The sequence below is a fragment of the Stylophora pistillata genome, chromosome 3 (genome assembly GCF_964205215.1).
Source record: "Stylophora pistillata chromosome 3, jaStyPist1.2, whole genome shotgun sequence".
Classification (NCBI taxonomy): Eukaryota; Metazoa; Cnidaria; class Anthozoa; order Scleractinia; family Pocilloporidae; genus Stylophora; species Stylophora pistillata.
Window position 1 is genome coordinate 37,162,303 of NC_142521.1, and position 14,545 is coordinate 37,176,847.

At 38.8% G+C, this 14,545-nt stretch overlaps 1 protein-coding gene and 1 pseudogene across 2 annotated transcripts; both read left to right on the forward strand.

The window, feature by feature from the left end:
• LOC148735929 (uncharacterized) lies at positions 1-2,788 on the forward strand. The gene is made up of 2 exons (XM_088753372.1): positions 1-532; positions 2,566-2,788. The coding sequence occupies exons 1-2, from the start codon at positions 182-184 to the stop codon at positions 2,683-2,685; spliced, it is 471 nt and encodes a 156-aa protein (XP_088609498.1). The 5' UTR covers positions 1-181; the 3' UTR covers positions 2,686-2,788.
• A 1,428-nt stretch (positions 2,789-4,216) lies between these two features.
• LOC111338524 (uncharacterized) lies at positions 4,217-13,205 on the forward strand (annotated as a pseudogene). Its single transcript, XR_015998741.1, has 7 exons — positions 4,217-4,688; positions 5,312-5,353; positions 6,016-7,434; positions 7,745-8,015; positions 8,792-8,825; positions 9,912-10,016; positions 12,381-13,205. The product of XR_015998741.1 is annotated as an uncharacterized LOC111338524 (transcript).
• Positions 13,206-14,545: the final 1,340 nt, after the last annotated feature.

The window sequence follows — 14,545 nt, forward strand, 5'->3', positions numbered from 1 at the left end:
TGGTGATCTCTTTGAGAAGCTAATACATGTCGGTTTTTTTCAAGTTTCCAAACGTTCCGCTTTGAACCGTGAGAAGATCGTTTATTTTCTTCATAAGTCTGTCCAGGAGTTTCTCGCCGCCCAGTTCATTGTTGAAGAACTGACGGTGAAGAAGAGTGAAACTGTCACCTGCCTGTCAAGAATGGATACGTTTAAGAAATCAAGGAAGATTGCTGAAATGCTAAAATTCGCATGTGAGTTGTCATTAAAAGCTGCCGGGATTCTTTTTGATCATCTACATGACGTTGGAGAGAAAGAATGTCTCACAAATTACAACTTCACCAAGACGCCTACTGTCGATGATTTTTCTAACGAACAAAAAGACTTCATTCTACTCTGTGTCGATTGTTTTTTTTCGTGTCCATCCTCAGACAGACCATTCGTGTATTCTGCATTTCTCTCCTATGTTAAGCATGTTGTAATACGGCTTGGAGAGAAAAACGCATCTACTGCTACTGTAGAACACCTCAAATCCACCGGCGGTTTGATAATAGTAAGTGTTTTTTTTGTTTTTTCACTCAGTTGTATCAAATTTTTATCTAAATGTTCTTCAGCAGCACTTGATACTGTTTCCAGTAAGTCGCTTTGGTCACAATTTATCAGATTAGTCTCCATGGGAAAGAATATAGTCAAAAGGAACAGTCACTGTTTTCGGAGTTTTCTATTTCTATTTTGTGACATCAGGAGTCATTATTGTGGATGGAGACCATAACCAGCCCACGTTAAGTACCTTTATGGCTCATGTGTTGTTTGTGTCAAAATTATTTGTAGGAAAAATGCTGAAGATTAAATTAAGACAAAAAAAATTAAGCTTTCAAAACTTCGAAACTATTCACATGCAGTTTCCAGTAAAAGAGGTGAAGTTTCCCTTATGGTAGGAGGCTTCTTGAATATACAACAATTGAAAACTTTGGGAGTTCATTTGATTGGCGTCTGTGTTTTGGCGAAATCTTAAAAGAGAAATCTTGTTTAGCTACGCCTTACACGAGAGAGAGAAAAAAAAGATGAGTTGCGAGAATGTTTCACTAACCAAACTTCTTTACGCAATCTTAGTTGTCGAGATTGTTTGGCTTGTCTTGTTGTTGTGGAATACTTTTGTTTGCGTTTAATTATTTGACGAGCGTCAAATAAGCTCATTTTTAAAGTAAAATTAGAGAACAACAGTGTTGATGATGAAGTTGTTAAACTTACTATCGTACGTGTTTGTCTCTTCCTGGTCACGTATAAATCCTAAAACTAGTGTTTTTTTAAGTTCAATTTGTTACACACTGTGGAGTTGATTCTTTGCACACTTAACGCTACTTCCCATGTTTCTGTGACATCGCTGAAGAAAAAAATATCTTTTTGATGAGTGATTCTTATTGTCATCACCGGAAAAAAATGTCTGCATTCCTTACTCGCTGCTTTCTTGTCTTGTCTTGTGTCTTGTCTTGTCTTGTCTTGTGTGTTGTCTTGTCTTGTGTGTTGTCTTGTCTTGTGTCTTGTCTTGTCTTGTGTCTTGTCTTGTCTTGTTTCTTGTCTTGTCTTGTCTTGTCTTGTCTTGTGTCTTGTGTCTTGTCTTGTCTTCTGTCTTGTCTTGTCTTGTCTTGTGTCTTGTTTTGTGTCTTGTCTTGTGTCTTGTCTTGTCTTGTGTCTTGTCTTGTCTTGTCTTCTGTCTTGTCTTGTCTTCTGTCTTGTCTTGTCTTCTGTCTTGTCTTGTCTTCTGTCTTGTCTTGTCTTCTGTCTTGTCTTGTCTTCTGTCTTGTCTTGTCTTCTGTCTTGTCTTGTCTTCTGTCTTGTCTTGTCTTCTGTCTTGTCTTGTGTGGTGCGTTCTTTTTTCTTCAAGGAATGCGGAAATGGTACATCTTCCTTGTAATCTCAAAACTTAAGAAACTAGAAACTTCTGAAACTTCAAGAGTCAATAGAGGTGAAGAAACTATTGCAAAGGTTGTATTGAAAGAAAAGCTCTGCTTTTACAAAAGTGAAGAAGAAGACTACAGGGCGAAAAGTGAAGCATCAAAAACAAATATCTAGAGTTGTTTGACTTTCGCTCATCTACTCGCTTATTTGGTTGTTAGGAGAACATTTACCCATTGTAAAACATAATTTCACCAGCTAACTCACCTGTAGCTATTTGAATTGAAAAGTGAAGCATCAAAAACAAATATCTAGAGTTGTTTGACTTTCACTCATCTAGTCACTTGTTTGCTTGTTATGAGAAAATTTACCCATTGTAAAACATAATTTCACCAGCTAACTCACCTGTAGCTATTTGAATTAAAAAACCCAATATATATACATTCCATTTTATATGGATAAAAAATCTTCAAATATTTATCACGTTTGAGAAAGTGTGAGTTGATTATTACAGTACGTGGGCAAAACAGCTATGCCATTGCTAAGAAAACTTGAGTCTCCGAAATACTTGGCCCGGGAAAAGTGGGGTGCTTTAAATATTTATCTTGTGTGAGATTATGTAAGCTGAGCGTTACACATAATTGGTGCTGCGGCTAATGTTGTTGCCTTTTTTCTCTACGTCTTACAAAGGTTGAGCTGAAAGAAAACGGAGCAAGGTTCAGAGGTAAGTCAGAAAGTGTCCATAATGATGATGGTGAGTCAACGCTTGGGAAAAAGGTTTTTATGGCCACTGATTTAGCGAGTAATTAGCGTAGTAGTAGTTTAGATTTTAACCCAATTGTTAATTTTCGCGAGATTTAAGTGGCTTCTTTATTTCACGTAATGCAAAATCCCCCGACGTTTTTTTTCCGAAAAGAAAAAGAAGTAAACAAAAGAAAGCCAGCTCAAGAATTTTACCGTGTCGTCTTCCATATTTGACATGGAGGAAAAACAATCTTGTCTTTCCGAGCCCAGGGATTGTGACTTAAAAACGCTTTTCGCAAATGCTATTCCAGAAAACACAAAAAAGACAGCAAAATATGCTGTGAACGTCTTTGAAGGTAAAGAAAGTTGCGAGCAGACTTTCAGTTTTACGCAAGCTCAAACTGAGACGATGGAACGAGTAACTTTTGAAGTCCTACCGAAACTCAGAAAATGACGTCATCATCCGAAGCTACTAGTGGTGTGTTTTATCTTCTGCAATATTTGGGGAAGTGGGAAAGACTCGCCGAATTGCACTCTGGTGTTATCCCTACTATTTCAGATATCTCAGAAGAGCAAAGAAAATTTGTCGTCGTCATTTTAGATTGTTTGTTTTGTTGTCGTGCCTCTGACAGACAAGCAGTAGGTCCCCCTTTCCTTTCTTATGTCACTCGTAACTTTTGCAATGTCATGCAAAGAACAGGGAAGTTTAAGGACTTTGTTTTTGATCGCTTCGGACACGTTTTAGAAAGAAACTGATGAAGCTTTCAAGCAAATACAAGTGGTCGAATTGGAGAGCCAGCCCCTAGCTTGCTTTACGTTGACTTAATTGAATTTGACTTCTGAAACATAGGATTTCATGGCGTTGTAGCGACTAAAGAATGAAGCGAATGGTACCAACATGTACACCGGTACTTTTGCAATAACTTCTTTGTCCTGAGTCAAAGGAAACCTATTTCATTTGCATGTCATTTTCATTTACTTTCATTTGGGCTTTCTATGCAGTATCTCTATGTGAATTTTGACCTTCATTAATGTCCTCTAGAGTGCGCCCAACTAATACACCATTATATATCACTAAACTTGCAATTCAAGGAGAATACAATTGCATGCAAGTATCATGCTTAAATTCTCCGGCATCATGCTTTTTGACCTCTGTATCTTCTATGTACATTGTAAACAGTGCCTCGAAACTAGAAAAGTGTCGCTTTCTCTGTCAGAAACCAAATCAAAACGAATGAAAATTACTTTATGACTTTGTTTATTCTCATGTAATTTTCTGGTGGCGCAAAATAAGTTAAAGCAACCTTTCTTTTGAAACATTTCTCTGTTTTGTCGTAACCTATTGCACTCACTACTTAGCTGGATTTTGATATGGTTTTCGGAGTGCTTTCTAGAGTGGGATTGTGGGTACCAATTAACATTCTGAAAGAGATTAGGGAGGAATATCATCACGAGGTCCTTGTGACAATAGGCTTCTCCTGTTCACTACATAGGATTGCTTTTAGGTGCTCATTGGACACTAATTACCTCTGGATTTGTTTAGATTCTAGAGGGAGAAAATGAATTGATTTTTATTTCTATTTGAACTTTTGCAGATTCAATTCCCATCTACATGAAGGCAAAGGGACCAGTGGGACTTGAAGCATTCAGGAGAGCACTAGAGAAAGGCCAAACTTACGATAGACGTACCAAGATTGTGTTGATTGGTCAGGACCGTACCGGTAAGACAAGTCGTAGAAGATACCTCAGCGGTGAAGCATTTGACGAAGATGAAGCCAGCACTGATGGGATTGAAATGATTTCCCCTGTCGAGAGCGCAGGAAAAGGGGCATGGAGGAACCCAGCCGCTCTTGAAAACACAAGTGCACTTGACCACAAGTGCGCAGAAGAGATTACAAAAGAGATACTCAGCATCTATAAAAAACGATCCGATAGGGCTCAACCGCTTACTGAAGTAGGAAATAAAACAAGAGGCGAACCTACAATTGGAAAGAAAGCGACTGAAGAACGTGCAAGTCACCACCTTGTTCGTGGCCCCCTTCTTATTCGTCCTTCCAGTGAACACTCAGGTAACCTTTATCGTCAAGGAAGCAATTGCATCATAGTTATATTTTAATGTTCTTTCTAGTTTGTTCTCCTTTCTCGGTTTTTTCGTTTGCTTGCTTTCGTGTCCTTAGCAGTTCTTAACTTTCAGTATTGCATTAGATTTTTAAGAATTGAAGAATTTAATCGACCCACGTTCTACCGAATGGGAAGTCTGGACCATTGTCTGTTTAGCTTAGAAAAGATAAATAGAATTGAAGAAATCCATTTTTTAATATCTTTATTTACATCTGCAGTTTACAACCCAAGGCGCAAATCTGTTACCTCAAAAGAAGACATTGAAATAAATGTTAAGCTTAAGCTCACTAGCCCTGACATTAACTATAGCTTCTTTACAGAATCAAAGGACTTTTTTGACTACTAGAGAGGTAACTACATCAAATCTTTTACTTACAGGTGTATTTCCATCAGTGTCCCGTAATCTTATGAGGATTAGCATACTCGGTCCATAAAAATGCAAAAAAAGAAGTCGGCCTATATCAGGCCATCTTGACCCCACGCTTGGTTAATAACGCATATATATTGCATATATGTTGAAATGACAGTATTGATGAGGGTGATTTATCATAATCATTATTTTCCTTGGCAGATCTCGACCCACATCACCCTGAGGAAGTCACTCCAAGCATTGGTAAGCCACAGCTCTGTAACGTAAACATATTAAATTGGGTGCGTAAAGCCCGTAAAGTTTCTGCCCATACACTCGCGTGAAACCACGCAAAATTAGAAGCGCCACCTTCTGGAATGCAGCCATTTTTATGTTTTTTTTATTTTTTTGCTCAGGTTGCAAAAGAAGTGGGCAAGTGTTTACATCGAGAGAGGCGAAGCTATTGTAAATTTGGGTGCATATTCAGTAGATAAAAGTTCAGTCACTAAGGCTAGCATTACCAATGCTTTGAACACCAGGTCCTGGGGTAAAAGGTCATATTAAGCTGAACCGGTCTGATTTCGTATTTTGTTTGCACATGAACTAAGTGTTTAAGCAACGGAAAAACTAAAAAAATATCAATATTAGGTATCTGGAGGTCAAACGTTAGCGAAAACCTGATGAAATACCCGAAAAACGTCCTTTTCCCCTTAGAGAGTGGCTTGTGCATTGGATGAAGATACATTCAGTTTGCTGGAAAATGATTCTTTTGAACAGCTAGTCCAGGGTATTAGAATAATGCAGTGTAATGAATAATACTGACTGATATTCCACTTCATGTTGTTTGCACTTAAGGTCTTTTAAAACCTTAAGTTTAAAAACAGCATGTTTGGTCTAAGCGAGTACTGACAAATGATCAATATTAGATACCAAGGATGTCAAGATTGAAAAAAATCCAGATGAAATTCCCAAGGGAGTACTATCCATCATAGAGCGTGGTCCCGACCACCCCTGAGTGAGGGCATATGGCCTGTTGTTTGGGATTTCGCCGGCCAGGCAGTATACCATGCCATTCATCCCATTTTCCTATCGCCCAAAGCCGTATATGTCCTAGTGTCAGATCTTACCAAGGAATTATGTGCTCCTGCGCAATGTCGGATAAGACCGCATAATCGCGATGAAATAGAGGTCAACTCGCGGCAAGTCGATGACACTAATCTTGATCACATGATGAGATGGCTCGACTTGGTGCATTCTTTGGGAAGGCCAGAGTCTCAGAAAATTTCGGGAAACGATGGAGACGTTTTACCTCCTGTGGTGCTTGTGGGTACACATGCTGATAGTGTGAGCGATCCTTGCAAAGAAATGGAATCCGTGAAGGGAACCATTTGCAGCGTGGCTCTTCAAGCAACCCTAAACCATATTTCAAAAGAATCATTCTTTATAGATAACACAAATCCAAATAGGGAAGACGACCTACAGATCGTTTCTTTGCGTGTGAAAATATTGGATCTGGCTAAAAGAATGCCGCATATCAACAAGGTAATCCCTATGCAGTGGCTCCGTGTGGAGGAAAAAGTCGACGAAATGGTAAGCAGAGATAAGCCAATACATTATGTTGGTAAAAAAAGTTTTAAAGAAGACATTGCTGGGGGAATTTGTCAATTTGATGACCCGAATGAGGTTGAAGAACTGCTGTACTTTTTACAAGCTCGTGGAAGTGTTATCTACCAAGATCTCCCTGAAAATCCAGATGGTTTGGTCGTGCTGGATCCGCAGTGGTTAATTAAAGTACTTTATGAAATAGTAACGGTGAGTCCAGAATGGAAGAACGATCCTGTCTTTCGGAAAGATTTCAAAGATCTTGGAAAAAAGGGACTGCTTTCGCAGAAGTTGCTCGATCGAGCGTTTAAATACCTTGGATTGGAAGATATTAAGAATTCTCTGATTCGTATCATGGAAAGCTTTGATGTTATTTGCAACTCAGAGAACTGCAAAGGTAAAGAATACCCTTTTTTTGTTCCATGTATGTTGGAATCGCCGAAGAAGAATACAAGAGCCACGAACATGTGCAATGGCCCTTTGCCTGTATTTCTCACATTTAATACCAACTATGTTCCAAGCGGGCTGTTTTGCAGACTGGTAGTACATTTTTGGAAATGGGCCTCTCGGTTATGTGGCACCCGTATACCCCCCTCGTTGTTTGCAAACGCCGCCCGATTTAATGTCAGCAAGGAGTACCAGCTCACTGTAGAGTGTCACAAAACCGTGATCCAGTTGATAATCTGGACATCGCGAGACTCGGATGTAAAGGAAGAGAAACGAATTTGCGAAGAATTATTGAGGTAAGTCCCAGTCATACCTGGTATTATTTCTTTCATTCTTTTTTTTTTTTTTTTTTTTTTTTTTTTAAGTAATTGCTGAGATATTGCCATGTTGTTGTAACCAAAGGGAAACTTTATGTCCTCTTTAATTTACTTGCCTTTTTTAAAAATCGTTCTGATCCTTGTGACAGTATTTTTAGATCTAGGACCTTTTTGGGCGTCACTCTTTTGGTAAGGCGGGATACCTTCTGGTAAGTGTACGTTACAATGAATCAGACTTCCGTTTTTCGCGTTGTTGATGTCCTTGTTGCCATTTTTTGTTCTTTTTCAGTCATCTGGAGCGTTGCAGGACTAAGCTAAGTGTCACCTGTCCTTGGCTACGATCAGTTACGATGAAATTGTTTGTGAAATGCCAGATGTATGAACCTTGTCCAGATAAGTGTTGTGAGGGAACCAGCATTTGCATGTTGCACAAAAAGGAAGGCTGCTCTCATTTTGACTGTGGCGACTACATCCTGTTAAGAAGCTTTGGCCTGAGTTGTGAACACTCTGTTTATGCTGTTCCTGACTATCCTGCAGAAAAGCTGGCTCCTTGGGTACAGGTGAGAAAAAAAAACTTAATTCAATTTACGTAAATTGTATGAGGAGAATTTGAAAGTCATGGTTGGCGGGTAGCTCTGTCGCACGCTCCATTTTCGTAGGATGTTTTTCACCGGTTCGAATCCCATCAAAACCTGAATTTGCTCAGGCTTAACCTTTTAGATATGTCTCTCTAGCTGGAATGATCTCTCTATAATTTAGGTAACAAGATGATAAAAAGGTACAACAAGAAACAAACAGTCAAATGAAAAGAAAACGAAGATAGAGGAATTTAAACTTATTTTCTTTCTGCCAAACACAGGATTCGCCGTATATTTTTTAGGCAGTTTTTCTAAATGAATGCGAGGGTTCAAGAAAAATGCTTACTCCTCTCTTTCATTTTCATGCCGTATCGCGTTTTGCAAATATTGAATCAGCTACCTGTGGGTTGCAGCGCTTTAAATGACGATATTTGAGGGAGCTACATTTTTGTACACTTAAAGAAGTATTTGAAATTTATTGTTTTCCAAAATCATTTAGCTACCTTTGGATTTTAGTTACAATGGCTCTTTCGTTTCCCGAGAGAGAGAGGAATATTTTCATTCATATATTTATTGACCACAGGGCCCCATTTAAACCACCTATTTGCTAAACTGGGCTACCCTGTCTAAATATTCTTAATAAATAAGTAAATAAATAAATGAATAAATAAAGAAATAAATAAGTCAATATATTTATTCATATTTATTAACTACTTACTGCACGAGTAATGTTGCCTCTATCTTCTTTTGCCCTTTAGGCTTTGGAATCCATTGAACGCAAGAAGCAAATTAGTGAGTTATTTTTCTTCAGAGATACATTTTTCGATCAATAGCTAAGTCAATATCAATGAATAAAGGCTGATAGTTTCTAAAGAAACTGTTTGGGGCTGCGTCGGTGGGGGTAACGAAATAATTTGAATATATCAACAAAGTTGAAATGGTAAATTGGCCATCGTTACGATTATAAAAGCTGACGTTTCGAGCGTTAGCCCTTCGTCGGAGCGAATATTCGCTCGTCGGGCTGCGTCGGTGGGGTTAACGAAACAATTTGAATATATCAAAAAAGTTGAAATGGTAAATTGGCCATCGTTACGATTATAAAAGCTGACGTTTCGAGCGTTAGCCCTTCGTCGGAGCGAATATTCGCTCCGACGAAGGCCTAACGCTCGAAACGTCAGCTTTTATAATCGTAACGGTGGCCAATTTACCATTTCAACTTTGTTGATATATTCAAATTATTAAGTCAATGTCAGTTTGCTAAAAAGCAAATGGCCCGCCTCATGTAGTAGAATGCAAAGATAATGGAAGTGCTGTTATGAAGTAATGGATTTCGATTGTCACCAACCGCTTCGTTTTGGGAAAGCACTGCATGACATCTCAAAAGGGGAACAAAAGGCGTGGTCCAGCTCCTTGTTTCTCTGCGACAGTTACTTATTGATTTAAAACTGGTATATATACTCTTATATGTACTGTTGCAAATGTCCTTTTTAACGGTTCTTTCTTTCTACACTGGCTATACATTTTAACAGAAAGGACTTTTCTTTTTTTTTATAGTCATTTCGTACAAATCTAAAAGAAAAATGTAAATGGTAGTTCACCTAGTGAGAGAACACTCGAATTAAATTAAATTTGATGCACTTGTAATACATGTACCTAATCTACTAATTTCTCGGCCAGTCCCCGGCCTGTCAATTTGCCAGTGTACAAACTCTGCTCTAACCAAGTCCTCCTTTTGTCACAAGTTTGGCATGGACAAGAGCTGTTCATTAGCCCCTCTGCATTTCGGATCACAGTTACTTTTTTACTGCAACACTCTCAAACTGTACAATAGAAGGCACATGCAGTTAAAGAGTGCGTTTTATTATTATTACTATACAGGTGGTTCTACTGAACATTTGGTCCGGACGAGTTTGAAGCGCCGGAATGAAGAACCGTCTTCGTGTGAAGCTCCAGCTTGTAAGGAGAGAAAAACTGCTTCCCAAGGTGAGGTAATACTGAGAGAGGGGTTTTGCCTCGTCATTTCTATTAACCGTCTCGTCAACGTTGGATAAGCACCAATCCAACCCAAATTAATGCATAGTTTTCTTACGGAATACATCCTGTCAAAACAAAATTCCTCAAAAGTGAACTGCAGTGAAAGCCGCCTCTGTAGAAAAAAAAGCCTGAAAAAGGCCTCAACAGGTTTCAGACTTGTGCCTCCTAGATACTAGTTGGACTAACCAGTCTCTGCTATCAAATGGGCTCCCAAACTATAAGTTGGAAGTGAGTTTAGTTCACAATTTTCATTAATGAAATAAAATGCAGTCACCCGAGGTAAGAGCTATCTCAATAATATCTGCCTTACCTGAATTGCACAAGTATCGAGCGCTTTTGTCCTTTGTTATGAAATGAAAGGTCACTTTGTCAACATGAGTTTCTCCGAGGAATAAGATCTATCATCATATGACCCGTCCGGCCCCGCTCGCGCATTTCAATAGAAGACCATACTGAAAGCTGACTTGAGTAGGGCCGAATAGGTTCACGTGAACCAGTCCGGAAAAAGCCGTCCGGCTTTCATGTTGCTTTGTTGCGAAAATTTAAAGGAAAACGGAATTGAAAGAAAACAGTTGCGTTTTTCAAGGAATCGGAAGTTCCTGGTTCTGATGGGAAAAAGTTAAGGAATGTTATCTTTCCAGTAATCTTTTTTGTGTTCGAGTGGGTGCTTGTGCCCCTCTATCGCGTCTTAGTTAAGTTAAAATTTCAATACTTGGTGGCCATATGATAAAATGCTCATTGACTGTGCTAAATGACCGGCATTCTGACATTTTGCTCAAATTTAAGGAATCGAAGAAACCGTGGACATTCTCCGCGTTGAAAAGTACTTTGAAAAAGATGCATGGCTGTCGGTTCTTAAATCAACAAAGAAGATCCGCGTAGACTTTGTTTGCTCTGTTTAAGCAAAAATGATAAACGACAAATTGAGGATAGCCTTGCTTGTGACAGGTGTCTGCTTTGGACTCATTTTGTATGCGCGTCATTAAAAAGTCGACCAAAGAACAGAAACTGGTTCTGCAAATCTTGCAGAATTAATACTCATAACAATTTACACGCGATTATTAGTTTCAGTGTACTCCTACTTCTAATATTACTCGATTGCCAATGAAAGTAATGACATCTGGGATTTTCCATACGCTGCGTTTTCCATATGCAGTGCACAAATGGGCGCTGCCCATGCGTCAGTCGAGTAGAGTAGCTACAGATATATTGATATATTGATATATTGATTTCATTGTAAGAAAACTTAAGATATATTTTTAATTAGTACTAATTAATTTTTTTGGAAATGGTTTCATATTCGACAATGATAGAAGTTTTTGAGGCGTTAGTTGCCTTTTAATCTTATTTGAAATCATTTCATATTTTTTCATGGAATTAACTGTAAATCATCTTGTGACACAAGAGTTAGAGTTGTGGTCTTTAAAAATCTGTTGGATGGCTTTGTACTTCTTATTCGACATATCATAGTTTGAATATGACCGGTTCGACTCCCTTAGATTTGAGAATAGTATCGTACTGCCGCTCATTTAGTGATTTGAAAACTGTGACCGACAGTCGACCTAAAAAATCCAAGTGTCACAAACCAGGGTTTCGTTCTCTGAGCCGTGCGTAAGGCAAGCGTTGGACTTGCGATCTTTAAATCTTTCCTGGATCGCTTTTGGTAGTTCTTAATCGACATATGATAGTTTGAACTGGATGGGTTTCTTTGATTCCTTAAATTTGAGCAAAATATCAGACTGCCGGTCAATTAGTGATTTGAAAACCTTGAACGGCTGCCGGTCATTTAGCCACAACGTTATTCGTTTTGCCGTGAGTTATTCTGTAATGTCGCCTGACGTTTTGCTTTGAGTAAATTGATTTTGATTTGACTTGCATTTATGGGCAACCGTGAAGTAATGAATTTTCCCACAGAATGTCAGTTTCAGTGCCACTGGCGAAAACGAAACACGAAAATTGAAGTAAAATTTGGTTTTTTTAGAGCGCCGCGAAAACGAAAATTGAAGTCGAAATTGAATTTTTTACAGCGCCGCGAAAAGCGAAAAACGAAAATGAAATTTAATTTTTGTTTTCTACGAAATTGAAAAACGGTTGGCGCTAAGGTACACGCATCGTTCACGCATTGGGTTCGGCCCTCCCACCGAGTCAGTAAGTTCATACCACTTTCATGTGTGAAGATGTTACGGGTTTGAGCGAAAGCTCACCTGGTATTTCATTGGTGTTTATACAATAAATCACCATTCGCCATAGATGCTCGCTAATTGCCCTACAGCACCCCTTTTCTAATTTTTTCTTCCCCAACATTATCCTCAGGCTTGCGATTTAAGGCTGGTGAACCATCTAAAGACGAGTTAGAAGCTTTGTCCCGGAAACTTGGCAACAAGTGGGAGAATCTAGCACGACGACTGGGATTCGACTCAGATGGCGAAATAGATGCTTTCAAAGAAGAAAAGGGGTTGGAAAATAAGGCTTTCAGTATGTTAAAGGAATGGAACCAAAAGGAAGGCTCCAAAGGCACTTATGTAGTTTTGGGCAAAGCCTTGTGTCATAAGTTTGTGGGATGCACAAAACTAGCTGAAGAGTTCTGTTGCGATAAGATTGAAGGGAATGGCTCTCATTAGTCTTCTATTGCAAAAATGGAGTTTTTTCATCGTCACTTCATCTACGTTATAACGTTTGTCTTTCATCAATCTGGTACCCTAGCTATTGAGCATCCGTGTCAACAAGCATTGGTGCTTAGAAAGTCACTCATTTTTCTTTCCGTTGAAGACAGGGAAAAACATTGCCTCAAAGAATACATGTACTCTTATTTTTTTTAATTGAAGAATCGTTGTTTTAATGACTAAAATTGGCGTAAGAATTCAGTCAGATGTTCAGAACATGCTAAGAACAATCACGGCCTAAAGCGTCTTAATTTCCTCCCCCCCCCCCCCCCATCCCTCACACCCTGACACTAGGGTACATTTTCTCTTCATATTCCTCTACGTATTTCCTGTGGAACTAACAAAGAGAATATGTTAAACAATCAAAAACTTTTAAAGTTGGTGATCGTCTCTTTCATTCGCGTGACCTTAATTTTTCATTCAGGAGTGATACTAGAAGGAGAATATAGATGCTGGCACTGTTTGGGTCAGAGGATTAATCGTTTGTGGCGAGCGGAAACGGCTTATGGAGGTTTCACCCCATTGCATGGTCATTCCTTACAGCCTTGGCGATCAAGTTCTCCCCCTGAATGAAATATGCTCGTCCACTCCTTTACCAGTTGGCCCCCACCGGTACCTTTGATCAGTTCACCTCAAATGTTTCGAGCCGTTTCCTCACGGCAGAATACATTCTTTTTCAGTCGAAACCATAACATATTTCGATTAAAATGCGATTTTACAACACTTTTGCACACAGGATAATACGTGGGTGCGCGTAGATATGGAATTTACGAGTGAGTGCAAATAAAATTATTTATAGTTCGATCGATCAGCGCGTAAACTGCTTGTTACAACTCACGCGTTCGCGATTTTAATCAGTAAAGAAGTTTACAATTAAGTAAATGAAGTGTGCGTTTCTAATGGTTGTGTAACTTAACAATCAGATCGGTAAAAAAGAGCTCATGCTCATTTGACCAGTCAGACACATGGCCAAATCTAGTTTATCATCTATCATGAGCTGTAATCGTTTAGTCACATTACACCGCCTTACACGTGATCCTCTGAATGTCTACAGAGTACACCAAAACCTTAAAAATAACTTTTATTTTTACGTTTTGGTCTTTGTTCGGCATCCTCACTGATTTCGGTGGATGAGAGCTCAAATAACTGCTTTTTAAATTGTCCTTGAAGGTCAGTATCACTTTTCTTTTATCCATTTTTCTATTTTGTTGTATTTGCCTTCCTTGTCAGGGTTTAGCAAGTTTTATTTTCGATATGGAGAGTAACATTGCCTCTGACTTCATCATCTCCCTATGGTTTAAAGTGACCAACGACGATTGCTTTCTTTCCCTGACAAAATTCGTTCGTTGATTCACATGTTGACCAAAAAAGTAGTCTTTTTTTTATACATACGATACTAAGAAAAGAAAATTGAAACTCAATGGACTAATTTTCTTGTAAAATAAATCAAATTGTTTCACTTGAAAGTGTCTGAAAGATAACTCTGTTGCTATTGACACAGCAAGGTTTTGCATTACAAGGTTGTACCACCATCGAAGGAACAGACTCGACTATTGAAGTAATTATAATTAAGCTCAACTCTGAGTTTGGAATCAAGACTTCCCAGTGTTAAGAAGTATTTCAATAGAAGAACCTGCTGAGACTTTACAAAACCATATACCGTCATTAACAATGTTCTTATTTCACTCTGAATATGGAATTATGACGTAACAGTGCGCGGAGGTGGACCTCGGCGCACCGATCCTCGATCAAGTCTCTGCGAATGCGCAGCCTTGACACCATGGGTAGAAAACTCAGTCTTCTCCATTACCTTAG